Source organism: Carcharhinus amblyrhynchos, chromosome 4 (genome assembly GCF_965287045.1).
Source record: "Carcharhinus amblyrhynchos chromosome 4, sCarAmb.v2.hapA, whole genome shotgun sequence".
In the NCBI taxonomy this organism is placed as follows: domain Eukaryota; kingdom Metazoa; phylum Chordata; class Chondrichthyes; order Carcharhiniformes; family Carcharhinidae; genus Carcharhinus; species Carcharhinus amblyrhynchos.
Window position 1 is genome coordinate 71976067 of NC_137327.1, and position 21197 is coordinate 71997263.

General features: G+C 44.2%; 1 protein-coding gene across 2 annotated transcripts in view; it reads left to right on the forward strand.

Moving 5' to 3' along the window:
• Positions 1-21197, forward strand: part of LOC145342111 (interleukin-13 receptor subunit alpha-1-like) — a 38849-nt gene that overhangs the window by 10572 nt on the left and 7080 nt on the right. The window contains exons 3-7 of one of the 2 annotated variants that reach the window (XM_080187333.1): positions 1834-1981; positions 7907-8027; positions 8111-8298; positions 15229-15380; positions 19987-20131. In XM_080187333.1, coding sequence (XP_080043459.1) covers positions 1834-1981; positions 7907-8027; positions 8111-8298; positions 15229-15380; positions 19987-20131 — 754 coding nt within the window. The remainder of the gene's footprint in view (positions 1-1833; positions 1982-7906; positions 8028-8110; positions 8299-15228; positions 15381-19986; positions 20132-21197) is intronic. The other variant, XM_080187334.1, reaches the window with a different exon arrangement.

The following is a 21197-nucleotide window of genomic DNA, read 5'->3' on the forward strand; positions in this document are numbered from 1 at the left end:
AATTCAGTAAAAACCTGGAATTAAGAGTAATGATGACCATGAAACCGTTGTCAATTGTCTTTAAAAAAAACTATCTGTTTTCCTAATGTCCTTTAGAGAAGGAAATCTGTTGTCCTTACCCGCTCTGGCCTACCTGAGAATCCAGACCCCCAGCAACGTGGTTGACTCTGAATGCCCTCGAAAATGGCCAAGTGAGCCTTTCAGTTTAAGGGCAGTCAGGGGTGGGCAATAAATACTGGCCCAGCCAGAGACACCCACATCTCATGAAAGATTATTTGGATTAAAACCCTTTCTTAAATGAGACCAAAACTATACACTCACCAATGCCCTGTACAACTGTATTAAAATAGTTGTCTTTTAGTAAGTCCTGTGCCTTTGTGAGCAATCTTATCAGACATCCTGTTTTCAAGGCTGATTCATCCTGGTTTCTCAATTTGATTCCCTCAACTCTCCCATCTCACTTCCTCACTTAGTGGACTTTTTGCTCTTCTCCAGCTGCCTGTAAAGTTAGTGTTGGTGGTTGGGTAATTGAGTGAACATTCTTACTTACAACTTACTCCCCAAATGAATGGAATCCATAACATCGAATGCCAGACACCACAGATTTATATACACAAATTTAATGAAATATAGATCTAACAGTCAGAGTTATGACTAAGTCTCGCACAAGTCTTTCAATTCTGAGCTCAGCATGCAGGCTGCAGACTTTGCAATCTTAAGTCTCTTTCTCAACATCACCTCTTACTCTGTTTTGTACCTCTACTGTGTGCCAATCCATACAAATTAAATAATACAGTTCCATACAGGAAATAAAAAGAGAAAATGCTGGAAGTATTTAGCAAATTCGGCAGTATTTATGAAAAGCAGAGTAAGGGTTTCAGCTCTGTGATGATTCAGCACCTCATGGATTTGAATGAGATTTGTCCCTTATCAATAATTTGAGTTTTGATAATTTTTCTATAGACCAATAAAAGTTCCCTAATTTGTTATAACAGTTTCCCAATTGTTACTATTCCATTAAGTGAATTTGTTGATTACAGATCCAGACCATTCCTAAGCAATGACCTGCTCCCTAAAGAGGGTAATGTACAGTTTTATCTTGACTAATTAGGGTAATTGTCTAAATTGAACATTGCTTTAAATATGGTATAAATTAACAGTTCAGTAGTCACTGCATCTGAACTGGGATTACTCTTCCCCATTTAACAAACTGACTATCACTGTTACTGTTAGACAAAGATAAATGACAGGATAGCATTAAACTAAAAGCAAAACACTGCTGATTCTGAAGGTAGAACTCTTTCACTGAACTGATCTGAAGAAGAGACATTCTACTCAATTTCAAATCTGTTTCTCTCTCCACAGGTGCTGCCAGACCTGCTGAGGTTTTGATTCTAGAAGGATAGCATTAGCAGACATCAAGAAAATCTGATTAAATTTTTAGTTATAGTCTGGGAGATTATATAGTGACAACTAGATGTGGATCCAATACAAGCTTGTCAGCTGTGGAGCCAGTAATCCAGGTGTGGTCTGACCAGAACTGGATTAGTACTCCAGGTATGGTCTGGATCCAGTACTCCTATTATGGTCTGACCAGAAATAGATACAATATTCCTGGTGTGGTTTAGCTAGAACTTGACTCAGTTTATTCGGGTGTGTCCTGGCCAAAATGGGATCCAGTACTCCAGGTGTGTCCTGGCTAAAACCTGATCCAGTACTCCAGGTCTGTTCTGACCAAGTTTTTGTGCAGCTTCTCTATGTGTTACCAGTAGATTTGAACTGAATTGGTCTGATGTTGTAATGCAGAGATTTGTTTATATGTTGTTTATTTAGCAAAGAAAAATAAATCCATATCTGACCCGTGAAGATAAGGTGTTTCTTAACCGAGGCATCACTTTCCGAGTGAAGGCATTAATGATGCCTGAAAGCTGTGCATGTCGACAGAGCAACTGGACTGAGTTGTATATCCCTCCAGCAGAAGGTAATGCAATATTGTCATAGATTACACAGTGCAGAAAAGGCCCTTTGGCCCATTGAGTGTGTTCAACACAAAGTTGTAAAATACATCTGAAAATAGTTATCATTTCGAAGATACACAAATGACACAAGCTGGTTTCTAAAGTGAATAGGGGGTGGACTTCGATCAGCATATCATCAGAATAGTTCTTATATGACTGGCCGACCTTCTATCTGTTTATGTTTTTCTTTATTGTTTCATGGAGTGTGGGTATCACTGGCAAGGCTAGAATTTGTTGCCCAACTCTAACTGCCCTTGAACTGAGTGGCTTGCAAGACCATTTCATAAACCATAGAACATTACAGCGCAGTACAGGCCCTTCGGCCCTCGATATTGCGCCGACCAGTGGAACCAATCTAATGACCTTCTAACCTAAACTAGTCCAATATTATCCATATGCCTATCCAATGACCATTTGAACGCCCTTAAAGTTGGCGAGTCCACAACTGCTGCAGGCAGGGCATTCCATGCCCTTACTACCCTCTGAGTAAAGAACCTACCTCTGACATCCATCCTATAAATACCACCCCTCAATTTAAAGCTATGTCCCCTCATGTTAGCCATCACCATCTGTGGAAAAAGGCTCTCACTGTCCACCCTATCTAACCCTCTGGTCATCTTGTATGCCTCAATTAGGTCACCTCTTAACCTTCTTCTCTCTAACGAAAATAACCTCAAGTCCCTCAGCCTTTCCTCATTAGACCTTCCCACCATACCAGGCAACATCCTGGTAAACCTCCTCTGCACCCTTTCCAATGCCTCCACATCTTTCTTATAATGCGGCGACCAGAACTGTACACAATACTCCAAGTGCAGCCGCACCAGAGTTTTGTACAGCTGCAACATGATCTCACGGCTCCGAAATTCAATCCCTCTACCAATAAAAGCTAACACACCGTACGCCTTCTTAACAACCTTATTCAGGGAGCTATGCACGTGTACCCTGAGATCTCTCTGCTCGTTGACATTTCAGAGGGCAGCGAAGAGTCATCCACATTGTGGTGGGCCTGGAGTCACATGTAAGCCAGACTGGGTAAGGATGGCAGATTTCCTTCCCTACAGGACATTAGTGAACCAATGGGCTGTTACTGATGATAGTTGCCATGGTTACTCTTACTGAGACTAACTTTTTTCCAGATCCATTGATCAAAATTAAATTCCAACAGCTACCATGTCAGGATTTGACCGTGCCTGCAGAATGCAGTCTGAAACTCAGGATTACTTGCCCAGTGACATTAACCATTAGGCCACCATCGATCCCTGCTCCAGCTTTCATCTCCACTCCATTGAATCCATGGAATGCAAACTTGAAAGGATATAGTAGAATACTAATTTAGCAATCCACTACTACATCTGGCCGAACCACATAAATCACTGTCAGGTCCTGCTGTCATCTGCTGAAATTTGCTCACTGTTCCGGCATCATTCTAGAATGTAAAGATAAGCCCAGATGCTTTCTTTTGTTGCAGGCTGACTTCTTTCCCCCTCTTCCCCCCATCGACTTCCCCCTTACCTGTAGCAGTAAGTATGAGGAACTCATGGACTTCTTTATTACTAAGGTCAAGATAAGGCAATCAGTCGCCTCCCCTGCATCCCCTTCTTCCTCTAGCTATGAGGCAAACTTCCTCTAAATATCCCACCTACTCAGGCCGTGACTTCCTCTTTCTCTAGTTTCTCTCCTATCTCCCTCATGCCCTCTCCGAGCTTAGCTTGTCTTTGAGACCAACCTCCTGATTCCTCGGTCCTATTCTCATTGAAACATCCCCTCGTGCTCCCTGCATTAACCAGTACTGTAAATTGCTCTCCTTCAAACAGCATCTTGGTTTTGAAAACATTCTACTTGTTTTCAAATTCCTCCGTGGCCTCACTCCTCCCTATCTCTGTGATCTCCCCCAGCCCTAAAAACCTGAGAGTTATTTGCAGTCCTTTAATTCTGGCTTCATGAGGATCCCCAATTTTAGTCACTCCACCACTGGCTTCGACTGTCTGAAGCCCTAAGATCTGGAATTCCCCCTCTGAACCTGTCACCCTTTCTTTGAGATATTCTTTAAAACTTCTGACTCTTTGACTTTTGGTGCTTTTTGGTCATCTGTGCTTATATCTCCTTGTGGGATTCAGTGCTGAATTTAATCTCATTATGCTCCTGTGAAGCTCCTTACTATGTAAAGACTATAAAAATGCAAGTTGTTATTAAATCCATCTTGATTATGTCAGTCAGAAGCATTAAAGCCTATGTTGTTGGGCTCTTACACTCAGGATACTTCCTTATCCGCGCACTGTGAACTAGCGCCTTTGACCTCTCGCTTATCCATTCCCAATGTTATACCACAGCTATCCACTGTCTTAAGTTGTGCAATGGATTTTCAAGTGAAACCTTTTGGAAGGCTATCTGGAATTCTTAAGTTCACTATATTGTACAACATGGTCTCACCTGTGAACACATGGATAGTATTTCTGCCTCTGAATCAGGAGGCCTGGCAATTTGAATGCATAATAATCCAGGCTGACATTCTTAGTGAACTACTAAGAGAATGCTGCACTGTTGGGAGCACTGCCTTTTAGATGAACTGATGTACTGTCTGCATTATCAGTTTTTTAAAAATTTTCTCATGGGATATGGGCATCGCTGGCAGGGCCAGCATTTGTTGCCCATTCCAACTTGTCCTTGAATTTAGTAGCCTGTGAGGCCATTTCAGGGGATGGTTAAGTGTCAACTACACCACTGGGGGTCTGGAGTCACATGTAGGCCGGATTAGGTATTTCCATCCAAAAAGGGCATGGTGAACCAGATGGATTTTTACAACAATCGATGATATTGCCACTAGGCTTGCTTCCAAACCAATGGGGCCTCCCCTGTCTTCATTGACTTCCGCTTGATGACCATGAAAACTTCATGGGTTTTGTCCCTAGGCCATTTATTACTGTGAGATTCATCTGTGAAAACTCTGATGCAAAACTGGAATTCTCCCAAACCCCATGAATTGGTGCCAAAGAGGCTGTTTGCAGAAGCAGATTCATTCTATTATAAACTGAAACTTGAGCTTCTCTGTAATCTTACAGCACAGAAGGAGGCTATTTGGACCATAACGCTGGCCATTTGAAAGAGCTATCCAATATGTCCCATTCCCCTATTCTTTCCAATTTTTTTTTACCCCTTTCAATTATTTATTCAATTCCCATTCAAAAAGTTGAATCTGCTTCCACCACCCTTTCAAGCAATAGATTACAGATCAGAATATTGCACTGCTTAAAATATTATACTTATTTCTCCCTTTAGTTTTATTTTAACCAACAACTCTATATGTGTATTGTTATCAACCCTCCTTAATTACTGTCAAAGACCTTTGTGATTTTGAATATTCTTCCAAATATATAGCCTCTTTGCTCTACGGAGAACAGTCTAAACTTCTCTAACCTCTCCATAGAGGCTTAATATTCCTCTTAATATCCCCTTCCAGTAAAATCACCTCTGCATTGTTTCTCCCAAGCCTTGAGATTCTTTCTAAAGTGTGGATTGAATACAATACTCCAGTTGAGGCTTAACTTAGTGAATCACAGAGATTCAGCATGACTTCTTTGTTTTTGTTCTCTGAGCCTCCAGTTATAAAGCCCCAGACCATGCATGTTTTTTAAACAGCTGTCTCAGCTTGTTCTAAAAGGTTTTAAAGTTTTGTACATCAGAACCCACGTCTGTTCCTACAGCCCATTAAAATTGTAGCATTTAATTTGCATTGCCTCTCCTAAGTATTCCTTTAAAAATATGAATGAGATAGTGCTCCACAAGGTTAATAGTCACACTTTCACAGTGATATTCCACACCAGAGTTTTGTAATCTGTCCACAATCTTCTGCCATCCACCCCAGAAAGCTATGAATCCTGGTGATAGATTTATGTACATTTTAAAATATATACAGACACCAAAGGCACAGCAATAGCTAGCAGTGGAATACTGGACTTAATTCATAAAGGCCAAACATTTTGACGGCCACATCTTTGAAAATGTTCGACAGAATCTCAATACACAATTTCAGCTGAAATATCACCGGTTGTTTGCGAGAACATAGAGGGAAATTCCCAGCGAAACAATCAGAGCTGGGATTCACCCAAAAAAATTTGCAGGGCTGAATTCATGTGAAAACTGAAGTAAATCCCGCTGGTTTTCTCAGTGGCAGTCTCAAAAAGAGTGTCTCACATCAGTGCACTGCAGAGTGTCACAGCATGAATCGTGCTGAAATTCAGGGGGTGGGGCCAAGGCCAGCAGCACAGCACTGAGTAGGCCACTGCGCATCTGCTGATCTGTCAGCACCGAGATCAGCGCATGCGCAGTGGCTCCGCACTGCTAATCTCCCAATTGCTGGCCAGCTCAATCACTGGCCAGTCCTGCGGCCTTCCACCCCCTAAATGGCCTGATTGCATGTCCGGGCCCAGCCTCGACACCGTCCCCACCCACCCATGCAGCCCCAATTTCACCAGGGGAGAGAGGCTAGTGGGCTGGGAGACACCCAACACGGACCCTACGCATTGGGCCCTGCTTGAATCTCTTGGCCCACTGCACTAAAAAATTAGCGCGGTGGAATGGGAGAATTCCCATCCCCTCCCCCCCACCAGATATCTGAAATCCTATCAGTTACAGTATTTACAAGGGGGTTTTCTCGATCACGTGATATACATTGATATCTCAAAATGCAATGGTCCGTGAAAAGCAAAGGATTGGATTCTCTGACCTTGGCAGCAGCTGGGATTCCCCAGTCCCTCCACAAAGAACGGAGATTTGGCTGAATGCTAAATTCTCCATTCTCAGTGGCGGTAGCAGCGGGATGTGAGTGGGCAGAGAATTCCGGCCAGGATCTTTAGAATTGTGGTCCCATTATATATAAGATTATATAAAGATTGGGTGAAAAGAAACTCTTTCATTCTCATTGCTCTGTGTATTGAAAACAAGAGGAAACAGTGCCATCTAGTTCCAATAATTCAGTTATTTAAATCATTCACATTCAGTAACTGAAAGTGGGAGCTTAGTGATTAAAAAATGTGATTTAGCGATTTCAATGGAACAATTTTGAGTCAAATGGTGTGCATTTCTAAGTTAGAAAGAGGAATCACAAGGGGAAGTGGAGCTGAAGAAGGTAACCAAAATAAGAACTAAATCCAGAATCGTAGTAGTGGTTTCACATTTCTCCCTTTCAAGTGCTCTTGAACGCAAACAGATTATGATCACTATTGGATCACTAACCGTTGGGCTCTTAGCCAAATCAGCTTCATTACTCATTTCTAAATCTAATGTGATATACCCCTTGTTGCGATTTTAATTCAACAAAATAGTCCCCTCTACATTGGATGGAGGATCTTTGCCTCCCCAGCCATCCTCTCATGATGAGTCTGGGATTTGGAATATAGTTTGGCCGTTTAACTGATAATTTGGCCCCCAGTAAGAAAGCAAAATAAATGTATTTGCCAGCAAATTTTTGACACCAATTAGAAATTGGTCAATGACTAACATTGTTTTTTCAAAACTTGTGTCAGGTCTGCAGCAAAGTTTGGCACTGAGAGTTTGCAAGATGCACAACAGATGTCTGTCTATATATATTTGATATGTATCTTAGAAAGAAAGCACAAGAAAGACTTAGGGTGCAATCTTACTTGCCCTTCAAGCCCTGATCCCTCTGAGCAAGATCGGAGAATTTGGCGGCCAGCCAAATCTCCATTCGCCGCAGTGGGATGGGAAAATCTCGCCAGCATAAATGGTGATAAGATTCCGGACAGAGTCGGAATTACAGCCCTACAGCCCAACCCCAAGGCAGTCATTTTGGGCTAATTTCCTATTCTGTTACGATTCCACTCTGTGATGTTAGTCTCCTTGATATTCTTTCTGATATTTCCCTTTTGCAGGTGATGCAGGTACTGCTGTCAGAAACTTCAAATGTATCCATTACAACTTAGAATATATAAATTGCACTTGGGACGTTGGAAATGAAACACCATCTGACACAGTCTATAACTTCAGATACTGGTAATGTAGTATTAAGTCTTTAAATGGTGAGAGTGAATTCACTTGGTGTTCTTATAGACTAAATCTGATTTGTGATCACACAGGCAAGATGCAAATGATTTCATTCAGAACTGTACCAGTTATATAGCAAAAAATGGCAGGTTGGATGCTGGCTGCCACCTTCAACATGATCAGTTTGATTACCAAAGGGATTTGAATATTTGTGTCACAGGAATAAGTGCAAGTGCCAAGATAAAGCCATTCTCCTACAATCTAGAAGGAGCAAGCTACGGTAAGTTACACAAGTTGTATTATCAAATCGAAGTAAACAGAATGTCAACAATTTTCTCAGTCACTGCTGGTCATACCAGCAAGGTCATAATTGAGGAATCTAGGGAATAATTTTCAACCCATAGCCCAAATATTCAACAGCATCTCTGACAGTGTTGCAATTCCTCAATACTGCATCTCAAACAGTGCAAAATCCCCTCAATACTGCCTGTCTAAAAGTGCAGCACTCCCTCAATACTTACCCTCTGATAGCGCAGCGTTCCCTCAATACTGCCCTTCTAACAGTGAAGCACTCCCTCAGTACTAACCCTCTAAAGGTGCAGTGCTCCATCAATATTGTCCTTCTGACAGTGCAGCACTCCTTCAATACTGTCCTTCTGAGAGTGCAGCACTCCAAGAATATTGCACCTCTAACAGTGCAGAATTCCCTCAGTAGCGACACTTTAAAGGTGCAGCCTTCCCACAACACCGTCCCTCTAACAGTGCAGAAGTCCTTAATACTGTCTCTTTAACAGCGCAGAATTCATTCAGTACTGCCCCTCCTACACTGCAGAACTCCCACAATACTACCCATCTAATAGTGCAGCCCTCCCTCAATACTGCCCTTCTAACAGTGCAGCACTTTGTCAATACTGCACCTCTAACAGTGCAGCACTCACTCAGGACTGACTCTTTAATGGTGCAGCACTCACTCAGTACTGACTCTCTAATGGTGCAGCACTCGCTCAGTACTGAGCCTCTAGTGGTGCAACATTCCCTCAATACTGGCCCTCTGACAGTGCAGCATTCCCTTAAAACTGTCCCTCTCACAGTGTAGTGCTTCCTCAATACTGTACCTCTGATCGTGCAGGACTCCCTCAATACTACTTCTCTGACAGTGCAGCAACCCTTTAATACTGTCCCTCTGACAGTCAGTGCTGCCTCAAAACTGCACCTCTAACAGTGTAGAAATCTGCCAAAACTGCCCCTCTAACCGCGCAGAACTCCCTCAATACTGTCACTAGTGCAGCGCTCCCTCAGTATTGTCTCTCTAATGGTGCAGCACGCCCTCAGTACTCTCCCTCTGACAGCACAGCCCTGTCTCAATACTGTTTCTGAAACAGTGCAGCACTCCATCAGTACTGACCCTGTGACGGTGCAGAATTCCCTCAGTATTGACTCTCTGACAGTGCAGCACTCCCTTAATACTGCACCTGTAACACTGCAGAACACCGTCAGTACAATTCCTCTGAGATTGCAGCACTCCTTCAATACTGCACTTCTAACAGTGCAGAATTCCCTCAATACTACCACTCTAACACTGCAGAAGTCCATTAATACTGCACCTCTAACAGTGCAGAAATCCCCCAATACAACACCTCTGACAGTGCAACATTCCCTCAGTACAGCCCCTATAACAGTGCAGAACTCCTGACTACTGCCCATCTAACAATGCAGCACTCCCTCAATACTGACCCTCTGACAGTGCAGAACTCCCTCAATACTGTCACTCTTAACAGTGCAGCACTCCCTCAGTACTCTCCCTCTGGCAGTGCAGCACTCCCTCAGTACAGACTTCTAACAGTGCAGCACTCCCTCAGTACTGACCCTCCGACAGTGCAGCACTCCCTCAGTACCCTCCCTCTGACAGTGCAGCACTCCCTCAGTGCTGACCCTCTGACAGTGCAGCACTCCTTCAGTACTGACTCTCCAAGGATGCAGCCTTTCCTCAGTACTGCCCATCTAACAGTGCAGACCTCCCCCTATATTACCCCTCTAACAGTGAAGCACACCCTCAGTGCTGATCCTCAAATGGTGCAGTCTTCCCTCAATGCTGTCCCTCTAACAGTGCAGCACTCCCTCAATACTAAAGCTCTCAGGGTGCAGCACTCCCTCAATACCACCCATTAACAGTGCAGCATCCCTGAATATTGTCCCTCTGACAGTGCAACACTCCCTGAATATTGCCCCTTTGACAGTGCAGCACTGCCTCAATACTGCACCTCTAATATTGCAGAACTCCCTCGGTACAGTCCCTCTGAAATTGCAGCACTCCTTCAATACTGCACCTCTAACATTGTAGCACTTCCTCAATACTGCCCCGCTAACACTGCAGAATTTCGTTAATACTGCACCTCTAAACCCCCCTTTACAGTACCTCTGACAATGCAGCACTCCCTCAATACTGCCCCTCTAACAGTGAAGCACTCCGTCAGTACTGACTTACTGACAGTGCAGAACTCACTCAGTACTATCTCTCTAACACTGCAGAACTCCCCCAAAACTGCCCCTCGAACAGTGCAGGACTCCCTTAATTCTGTGGCTCGAACAGTGGAATGATACTTCACTACTGACCCTCTGACAGTGCAGCACTCTCTCAACACTAGCCTTCCAATAGTGAAGTACTCCCTCAGTGCTGACCCTCGAAGGGTGCAGCCTTCCCTCAATACCTCCTGCCTAACAGTGCAGAACTCCCTTAATACTGCCGCTTTAACAGTGCAGAATTCATTCAGTACTGTCCGTCCGACACTGCAGAACTCCATCAATATTGCCCACGTAGTAGTGCAGCCCTCCCTCAATACTGTCCATCTAACAGTGCAGCCCTCCCTCAATACTGCCCCTCTAAAGTGCAACAGTCCCTCTATACTGCCCCTCTAACAGTGCAACACTCCTCAATACTGCATCTCTAACAGTGCAGCACTCTCTCAATACTACCCCTCTAATAGTGCAACACTCCTTCAATATTGCATCTCTAACAGTGCAGCACTCACTCAGTACTGACCCTCTAACAGTGCAGCCTTCCCTCTCTTCTGCCACTCCAACAGTGCAGTGCTTCCTCAATACTTTTTCCCTGGCACTGCAGCACTGCCTCAATTCTGACCTTCTGACAGTGCAGAATACCCTCAAAACTGCTTCTCTAACAATGCAGCGCTCCCTCGGTGTCATCCCTCTAACTGTGTTAATACTGCACCTCTAGCAGTGCAAGTCCCCCAGTGCTGACCTTTTGACAGTGCAGAGTGCCCTCAAAACTGCCCATCTAACGCTCCCTCAGTACTGGCTCTCTAACACTGCAGAATTTCCTCAATACTGCCCCTTCAACACTGCAGAACTCCATTAATACTGCACCTCGAACAGTGCAGAAATCCCACAATACTGCATCTCTAACAACGCAATGCTCCCTCAGTACTGTCCTTCTAGCTGACCTTCTAACAGTGTAGCACTCCCTCAATACTGCATCTCTAACATTGCAGCACTCCCTCAATACTGCACTTCTAACAATGCAGAACTCCTCAATACTGCACTTCTAACAACGCAGAACTCCTCAATACTGCCCCTCTGATAGTGCAGCACTCCCTCAATGCTATCTCTCTAAAAGTGCAGCCTTCCCTCAATACTGCCTCTCTAATAGTGTAGCCTTCCCTCAATAGCGCCCCTCTAACAGTGCACAACTCCCTCAATACTGCCCCTCTAACAGTGCACAACTCCCTCAATACTGCCCCTGTAACAGTGCAGAACTCAATGCTGCCCTTCTAACAGTGAGCCCTCCATCAATACTGCCTCTCTAACCATACAGCACTCCCTCAGTACTGACCTTCTGGTGCTGTAGCTCCCCCTCATTACTACCCCTCTAACAGTAAAGCACTCCTTCAGTACTGACCCTCTATCGATGCAGCCTTCCCTCAACACTGCCCCTCAAACTGTGCAGAACTCCCTCAATATAGCCGTTCTAACAGTGCAGATCGCTCTCAGTACTGACCTTCTGACAGTGCAGAACTCCCTCAAACTGCCTCTCTAACAGTTCAGCGCTCCCTGAATGCTGCACCTCTAACAGTGCAGAACTCCCTTAGTACTATCCTTCTGACAGTGCAACACCCCGTCAGTACTGACCCTGTAATGGTGATGCCTTCCCTCTCTTCTGCCCCTCTAACAGTGCAGAACTCTCTCAACACTACTGCTCTAACAGTGCACAACTCATTCAGTACTGTCCTTTTAACACCACAGAACTCCCTAAAAACTACCCCTGTAGCAATGCAGCGCTCCCTCAATACAGCTCCTCCAACACTGCAGAGCTCCCTTAATTCTGTCCTTCTGACAGTGCAGCACCCCCTCAGTCCTGACCCCCTGACAGTGCAGCACCCCCTCAGTACTGACCATCTGAGAGTACAGCACTCCCTCAGTACTGACCATCTGAGAGTGCAGCACTCGCTCAGTATTGACCATCTGAGAGTGCAGCACTCGCTCAGTACTGACCATCTGAGAGTGCAGCACTCCCTCAGTACTGACCATCTGAGAGTACAGCACTCCCTCAGTACTGACCATCTGAGAGTGCAGCACTCGCTCAGTATTGACCATCTGAGAGTGCAGCACTCGCTCAGTACTGACCATCTGAGAGTGCAGCACTCCCTCAGTACTGACCATCTGAGAGTACAGCACTCCCTCAGTACTGACCATCTGAGAGTGCAGCACTCGCTCAGTATTGACCATCTGAGAGTGCAGCACTCGCTCAGTATTGACCATCTGAGAGTGCAGCACTCCCTCAGTACTGACCATCTGAGAGTGCAGCACTCACTCAGTACTGACCAAATGAGGGTGCAGCACTCACTCAGTACTGACCAAATGAGGGTGCAGCACTCACTCAGTACTGACCATCTGAGAGTGCAGCACTCACTCAGTACTGACCAAATGAGGGTGCAGCACTTCCTCGGTGCTGACTTTCTGAGAGCGCAGCACTCCCATGATACTAATCCTCTGAGAATGCAGCACTCCCTCCATACTGATCCTCTCAAAGTGCAGAACTTCCTCAGCACTGCTCTGAGACTATCAGCCTCAGTTCAATGGTGAGAAACCTACAATGAACTATCTCTGTTAGCAGCTTCAAGTAACTGGTCTCCAGTGTTACTGCCAGTATGCAATATAAAATGTTTGTGTCTTTGGACAGTAAGTTGCGTTTGTCTGGGAGATTAAATAGTTTATTCATCTCCAGGACTTTGGCATCAAACCCAACTTAGACTGATGTGAGAGAGGTGTTTGTGTATAACTTTTAAATATTCTGTGTAAATTGAGTTATGTCAGCCATGAACCCCTTTCCATAACACAAAACAACCTTAAATATCAGATGGTGCTGAACCAATGCAGTTGATAGAACCTGCCTTTAGTATTGTGAAATCAGTTGATTGCTGTCCAACATGATTATAACATGTCAATTGCATCACACCATGTAGAGTGTTTACTGTATGAATAGCATTTACAGGAAAACTGTGGCGAAATAGGAATGTAATACCTAGCAAAGTGAGTTGACCTTTTGGCCTTTGAGCCTGCTCTCTGTTGGTAATTATTATTGTACCAATATTTCAACTTCAAAATTGTGGGCTGGGTGGAGTTTACTCTTAAACCTCCCCAGTTATAATCGCACTGGAAAATAGCCGTTGATATGTGGGCAAACGTAGAAGAGTTGTACAGAAACCAGATAACCCTGATAGACTGGGCAATGCTAATTCTCAGAAATGCCAGCCATTGCTATTTTTTATTTAATTTTTTAATGGGATGTGGGTATCGCTGGCTGGGCCAGCATTTGTTACCCATCCCTCATTCCCCGAGTGTTTTTTTCTGACATTAAGAGTAAATGACATTGTTATGGGTCTGGAGTCACATGTAGGTTAAATCAGGTAAGGACGGCAGATTTCCTTCCCTAAAGGGCACAGCAGTGAACCAGGTAGGTTTTTAAAACAATTGATGATAGTTTTCATGGTCATCATCTCTAAGCTGATCATGAGACTAGGCTAGCTTTATACTCCAGATTTTTAAATTGAGTTTAAATTCCACCATTTGCCATGGTGGGATTTGCACCCAAAATGGGGCCTGGGCCTTTGGGTTACTAGTCTACTAACATTTCCACTGTACCTGTAAGTACTTGAGAATTGATATTCTAGATAGTAGTGCTCTTGGCAACTAAACAACGTGGGTATCACCCTACTGCCAGCAAGAATGGAGAATCTGGTGCTCAGCCAAATCCCCATTCGCAGCAGCGGGACTGGAGAATCATAGTCATGGTCGAGGTTGGAGAATCCCAGCCAATATATTTTGGAGATTTTGATTGAGTGATGAATATTGGTCAGGAAACCCTGCTTTTCAAACAATGCCGTGGCGCCCTTACATCTTCCAAACAGTTTGTGTTTTTACCCACTGTCCCTCTCATTGTCATTGTACAACAGTGCAACAGCCATGTGTGGTCATGCAATCATTATGTTACTGGACTAGTAATCCAGAATGTGAATTTGATGAAAGAAACAGTTCATTGTAAGTAAAAATTATCATGAACCTGTCAGATTGTCATGATTAATTCACTCATGCTCTTTGTAGAAGGAAATCTGCCATCTTTAAACAGGTTTGGCCTATGTGACTCCAATCTCATACCAACGTGGTTGACTCCAGCTGGTCTCTGAAATAACCTAGCAAGAAACTCAATTCTAACAAAACTGCCAGAAAGAAGGATCACCACCACCTTCTGAGGGCAACCATAGATGGGAAAAAGTGCTAGATTTGGCAATGACACTTACATCCTGAACATCAATAACAAAATCGAATCCAGCGGACGGGGTCACTTCTGAGATGAAACCAATGAGTTGGGGTGTTTCCAGTCACTGCAAGCAGTTCACAATGAGCAGATGTCAGCTGGCACAAGTGCGGTGGCATTATCTATGCTGACATGCATCCTGACTGGTGCCCAGTTCAAGATGACCAATTGGTGTGAATTTAAGGGTGAAATTGAGCAATGCCATTTCCAAACCTCCAGTAAGTATCCAGTGGAATAAAGCACAACATTTGACTTTGCTTAAACAATAGTCCAATAATGGGAGTCTTGTGTTTCAGCAGTATCATGAAATTCTGGTAATATTTGTGTTCAGTGGGTGGGTAACTTTGAGCCTCATCTTGTATGTTCCACTTTTTGCAGTAAAACTGGCTCCTCCTTGGGGAATAAATATTTCAAAAACAGGAAACGTGTTTGACATAAAATGGAGTTTATCAGTCCAAGGGAAAGAACAGTGTGTGACGTATGAGATACGAAGGCGAAGCAGCACAAGCAGTGACTGGTTAGTCTATACAGTAAGTATTTCTACAATAGATATGTGATAGGTTATCTTTGTAACAGAAGCAGAACTTTAATAAACAGGAAATGTTTGTGTATTATACCTTTTTTCAAGCGATTTTAGAGAAATATAGAATCCCTACAGTGCAGAAGGAGGCCATTCAACCTATTGTGTGTGCACCAACCTTCCGAAAGAGTATCTTAACAGGCCCATTCCCTTGCCCTATTCCTGTAACCCTGCACTTTTACCATGCCTAATCCACCTAACCCATACATTTTTATAATTAAGGGGCAATTTAGCACAGCCTAGCAACCTAACCTGCACATTTTTGTGGGAAGAAACCAGAGGACCTGGAAGTAACCCACACAGACATGGGGAGAATGTGCAAACTCTACACAGACAGTGACCCATGCCGGGAATTGAAGTTGGGTCCCTGGCACTGTTAGACAGCAGTGCTAACCACTGTGCCACCATGAAACCCTGATAGTAATAATAATGATAGTAATATCTGATAGTAATCTGAACAATCAGATGACTGATTTATGCCTTTTGAAAGGAGGGACATGGGGTAAAGAAATGGAGGGAGGATAATTTTGGGGTATGGAAACATTGCATTGGAGGCAGTACAGCAAAGCTTCACTAAATTGGCCCCTGGGATGAGGGGGTTGTCCTATAATAATGTGTTAAGCAATTTGGATTTATATTCTCTGGAGCTCAGTTGAATGACAGGTGATCTCACTGAAACATACAAGATTCTTTTGCAGTTTGATAGGTTAGATGTTGAGACATGGTTTCCCCTAGTTGCTGAATCTAAAGCATGGGGCATAGTCTCAGGATAAGTGACTGATCATTTAGACTGATTTGTGGAGAAATTACTTAACTCAAAGGATTCTAAATTTTTGGAATTCTCTATTCCAGAGAATATTGGATGTTCCACCATTGAATCCATTTAAAGCTGGAGCAGACAGACTTTTGGTCTCTTAGGGAATCAAAGGATATGGGAAATGGGTGGAAAAATGGAATTGAAGCCCCATGACACAGGAGTGGAATGATGGCACAGTGATTAGCACTGCTGCTCCACAGTGTCAGGGGCTTGGGTTCAATTCCAGTCTTGGGTGACTCTGTGTTGAGTTTATACATTCTCCCTGTGTCCGCGTGTGTTTCATCTGGATGCTCCTGTTTCCTCCCACACTCCAAAGTTGCGCAGATTAGGTAGATTGGCCATGCTGAATTGTTCCTTAGTGTCCAAAGACATGAACATTAGGAGGATTAGCAAGGAAATATAGGAAAAGGGAAGAGGGATACTCTATTGGAGAATCAGTGCAGACTCGATGGGCTGAATGGCCAGCTTCTGCAATGTAGGGATTCTGTGATCAACCATGATTATATTGAATGGTGGAGGAGGTTTATCGGCTGAATTGTCTACTCCTTTTGTTCAGTAATGGCTTGCAGGGCATGTGAGAACACCGTGCCTGGTGTGTTGGGATCTTGGCTGTCTGGGAGTGTGGCAATGCTCAGAAAATGTTCTCAGATGCTCAGATGCCACCTGTAAATTCAGACCTCAAAGCAAAACATCTGGAGGTTTGGAAAAAATGGATCTGAGAATACAACAAAAATATCAGGGAGGGGGTCCCCAACAATGGAAAGGGGACTTTGGATAATGGTTAAGAATTGCAGAGGGACTTAGGAGACAGTTACTAGGGTCTGAGATGGCAGCGGAAAGAGAACTTTGGGAATCACAGAATCATTATGGGGCAGAAGGAAGCCACTTGATCCATTGTGTCTGCACCAGACATAGGATGGGATACAGATAGGTCCGAGGAGATGGAGTTGTAGCAATTTTTTGCGCTCTGTTAGAAAGAATGATTCTCCACACATCAAATGAAGCCTTAGATGGGGGGCATTGGTGTAGCAGCGGAAATGTCACAAGATTAGAAATCCACAGATAAAGTTCAATACTGTGGGGGCATGGATTTAAATCTCTCCACATCAACTGGTAAAATTTAAATTCAGTGAACAGAATCTGAAATTGGAAGCTTGCCTCAGTAATGGTGACCACAGAGCTGTCACCAATTGGTGTGTGGCAGTGAGGAATATGATAAGAAGTGATGTTGGAATGCAGATTTGTTCCTACCTCCTCCCACATTCCTCAGAGGCAGTTTGAGTGCACTAATGATCACTCACCCAGCGATAGCTGGAAGTCAGTTGAATTTTTAGTGAAGCAGTTAGCAGAAATTTTTTGAGGGCAACGGAATTTTACCAGCTATGCATGTAGCATTCTGTAGTGTCGGAAGCTCAATACCCCCACAGGAGGTGAGCGCAAAGCAAGGGGGGTGGGGGGGCATCATGATAACATGCAATCTGTCTGCTAAAGCCACAATAGGCAGGCAGAGGTTAACAATAATGGTGGTGAAGAAGTGGCTCCCATTTCTTTCCAGCTATTTGCTGCCTGCATTTCATCCCCCTCAGTCTCTCTCTCTATCTCACAGTCTGTCCCATTCCACCCAGAAGTGCACTCAGTGCAGACACAGTGAGAACTGCTGACCATCTGCACAAATGAACTCCCACCTCCTCAATCCACTGACTGTTGAGTAGTGTAGATATGGAGAAACTTTCCCCCCTGGTGGAGGGATCAATGACCAGGGAGCACAGATTTCAGTTTCGAGGTAGCAGGTTTAGAGGGGATGTGAGGAAAAAGTTCTTCGCCCAGAGGGCACTGAGAGTCTGGAATTCACTGCCTGAGAGGCTGATGGAGGCAGAGACCCTCATAACATTCAAAAAATACTTAGATGTGCACTTGTGATGCCAAGGCATAGAAGGCTATGGACCAAGTGCTGGAAAATAGAATTAGAATAGTTAGGTGGTTTGTCTTTGACTGACACAGCCACGATGGGCCAAAGGGTCTTTTTCTGTGCTGTATACCACTATGTCTCCATGTCCCTAACTGGATGGTGATCTTGGCTAGACACCTTCTAGAAGATCCTTTGCAACCCTTAAATGGTTCTGCCAACCAGAAAAAAGTAACCCAAGGAACCCAATGTCTGGTGAATTATGGGGTTGCTGCAAAAGCTTTTAAAGTCTTAGAAGTTTTTTTCAAACATTCTTAAAAGTTTAGCCATCTAGTCATGTGATATAATGATAATATTACTAATCCATCTCTATCCATTAATCTACAATATACAGACAAATTGTATCAACTAAACCCAAGTGTTGAAGAGTATTAGGAACTATTGATTCAAAGTGACACATTCCTTCCAAGTCTGTACTTAGTCCATGTAATGCCTCAGATGACTACTTACTGAAAGCTGTCTATCTAATTTACATTTGATTGAATCAATGCTTCCACCTTCTACTCAGGGAGTCTGTTCCCTAGATGGATCACTTCTTCATGTAAATAGTGACTGAATCTTACCTTGAGAGTCCTGATTCCGACATCAGGCTGAATTCAAGGAAGAGAGGTGGCCCAGACAAGACCTTAAAGGAGGTATTTGAGGAGACAGTCAATAGCGCTGCATCTCAGAACCCTATCCACTCGAGGTTGGCAGGGTGGAGCCTGCCAGAGAGTGGGGTTCCACAGCTGGGAGGGGGACAGCGGGAGTGCTCAAAGCTCTGGCTGGCACTGGCTAACCTACATCTCACTTGTAGGTTGGAGACACTCTCTGAGGATTTGGCATTGAAACAAATCAAACTGTGCCCATAGTTACCAGACCATCATTACGAAGAGGCCTGTGATCATGGCTGTATCCCTCCTAAATCTCTGGATCATTCTGGGTTATTTCATAGGATGTGCCTTTAACCCCCACTCCCTCCGAGACTGACACTAGGAGACTATCACCATTTCACCTGCAGCCTGTAGCCGTATTGGGGGACCCATCTGCCATTAAAGAATGCCCTCAAGTGACACTTCCATTCCCCTAATTGACTACCTGCCAATGGGGGCAGGTAGCCATTACCCTGCTGGAACCATCTTCCTGAAAGTAGGCCAGAGGCACCAACACACCGGCAGACCGACACACTGGCAGATTGACTGGCCAAAGCACTGACAGACCATCACACTGACACACCAGCTGCCCACCTTCCAACCTGGCTCTGCCTTGGAACGAAGATTCTGCCCAGCATTTTCCATACATTAGTTTTGAATTTACTTCCTTTAAACACAGGTTGTTTTCTCTCATTCTCCTGTTCTGGAGAAGGCAAAACAATTTGTAGTGGTCATCATAACCTATTCCATTTTGAATGATATAAAAACAACATTCGTCACCCCTTAATTTCAGTTTTCCAGCAAGATCATGACCAATTTAAATCATCATTTCTCATACCCAATCCCTCCTTCATCCCCACAATTTTTCCAGTTTCTCTATCCTTTAAAGAACGATAATGTCCTTTTTGTTCTGTGGTGACTGGAACTATTTGCAGTATTCCAAGTGAAGTCACAATGACAAAATGCGACAGAGTCTCACTATTAGTCTCAGTATTGCCCTTTTAACCTGTCCAAATATTCACTAAACATCATTGAGAGAACTTCAATTTACTGACAATCTAAAGACTCAGATTTCTCTCATGTTCCATGTAACTTGTTTAATGAATAGTCATGTCCTAGATTTCTTTGTCACCTCTTGAAGCTTTCTTCCTTCAAGAACAGAAAGCCAGAATGGCAGATTCCTGATGCAGATCCGAATGTCAAGAACATAATCCAAGTGCGAGCCATATACAAATTTTGCGGAGAGGATCCAATTTGGAGTGAGTGGAGTGAAGAGGTGTACTTTGGTAAGAGCAACAGTACTATAACTGACAACAGCAAAGCAAGGGAAAAGTAAAAAACCAAAATTTAAATCATCAAAGAAGACCTCCCTTTGCGGTTTTCTGAAACAAAACACGAAAATGTGACAGCAAATCATCGCATGTCAAACTCCCACAAGTGGCAATGAAATGAATGCCGGATCATGTGTTTTGGTGAGGCTGTTTGAGAGGTAAACATTGGCCAGTGTGCTAACCAATAGGCTATCTGCTAATCACCCATTAAAGAGGCTGACAGCTAGAACAAGGGGCAGAACTCCCTTGCACTTCTTCAAAAGGCACCAGGGACCCGGTTGAATTCCCAGCTTGGGTCACTGTCTGTGCAGCGTGTGCACGTTTTCTCTGTGTCTGTGTGGATTTTTTCTGGGTGCTCCAGTTTCCTCCCACAGTCCCAAAGATATGCTGGTTAGGTGCATTGGCCTTGCAGAATTCTCCCTCAGTGTATCTGAAAAAAGTGCTGGAGTGTGGCTACTAGGGGAATTTGCTGTGTGCCAATTGGCTGCTCCTGTGCCCTAAACCACCTTGGGATGTACAGCGATTGTCACTGGGGCTATACAAATGCAAGTCTTGAAGCCAGCACTGTGAGTTAAGTTTAGTCCTGCCTTGTCGTGTTTCACTCTGTTGATGGAGAGTAAGTTGTCGGAGTTGCTTCTGGTGAGGAGAGACCCTGTGACCTCCCTGAAACTGCGCAGGAGTGCAAATGGAGAAATGTTGCCACTATCACCCACAGCAGCCTGAAAGGAGCCTGTGGCGTGAAGGTTAAGAGCCACAATAACATTGAAAGCCACAGGGAGTAATATCCATTTTGGAGGCTGGAGTTGTGACTGCAGCAGGCGACAGAGCTCAGTGACAGTCTCCTTGATGGAGTGTCTGGGGCACTCTTCTTCAGTGAAGCTCCCTGAAGACCCTCAATGCATTTGAGCCTCCTGGTCAATGCCCTCCTCTTCTTCTCGCGGTTCCCCCATTGCTGCTCCTCCTCCTGCTTCAGGATAAAAGGCAGACCTGCCAAACCATGCATAACTACAATATAATGATT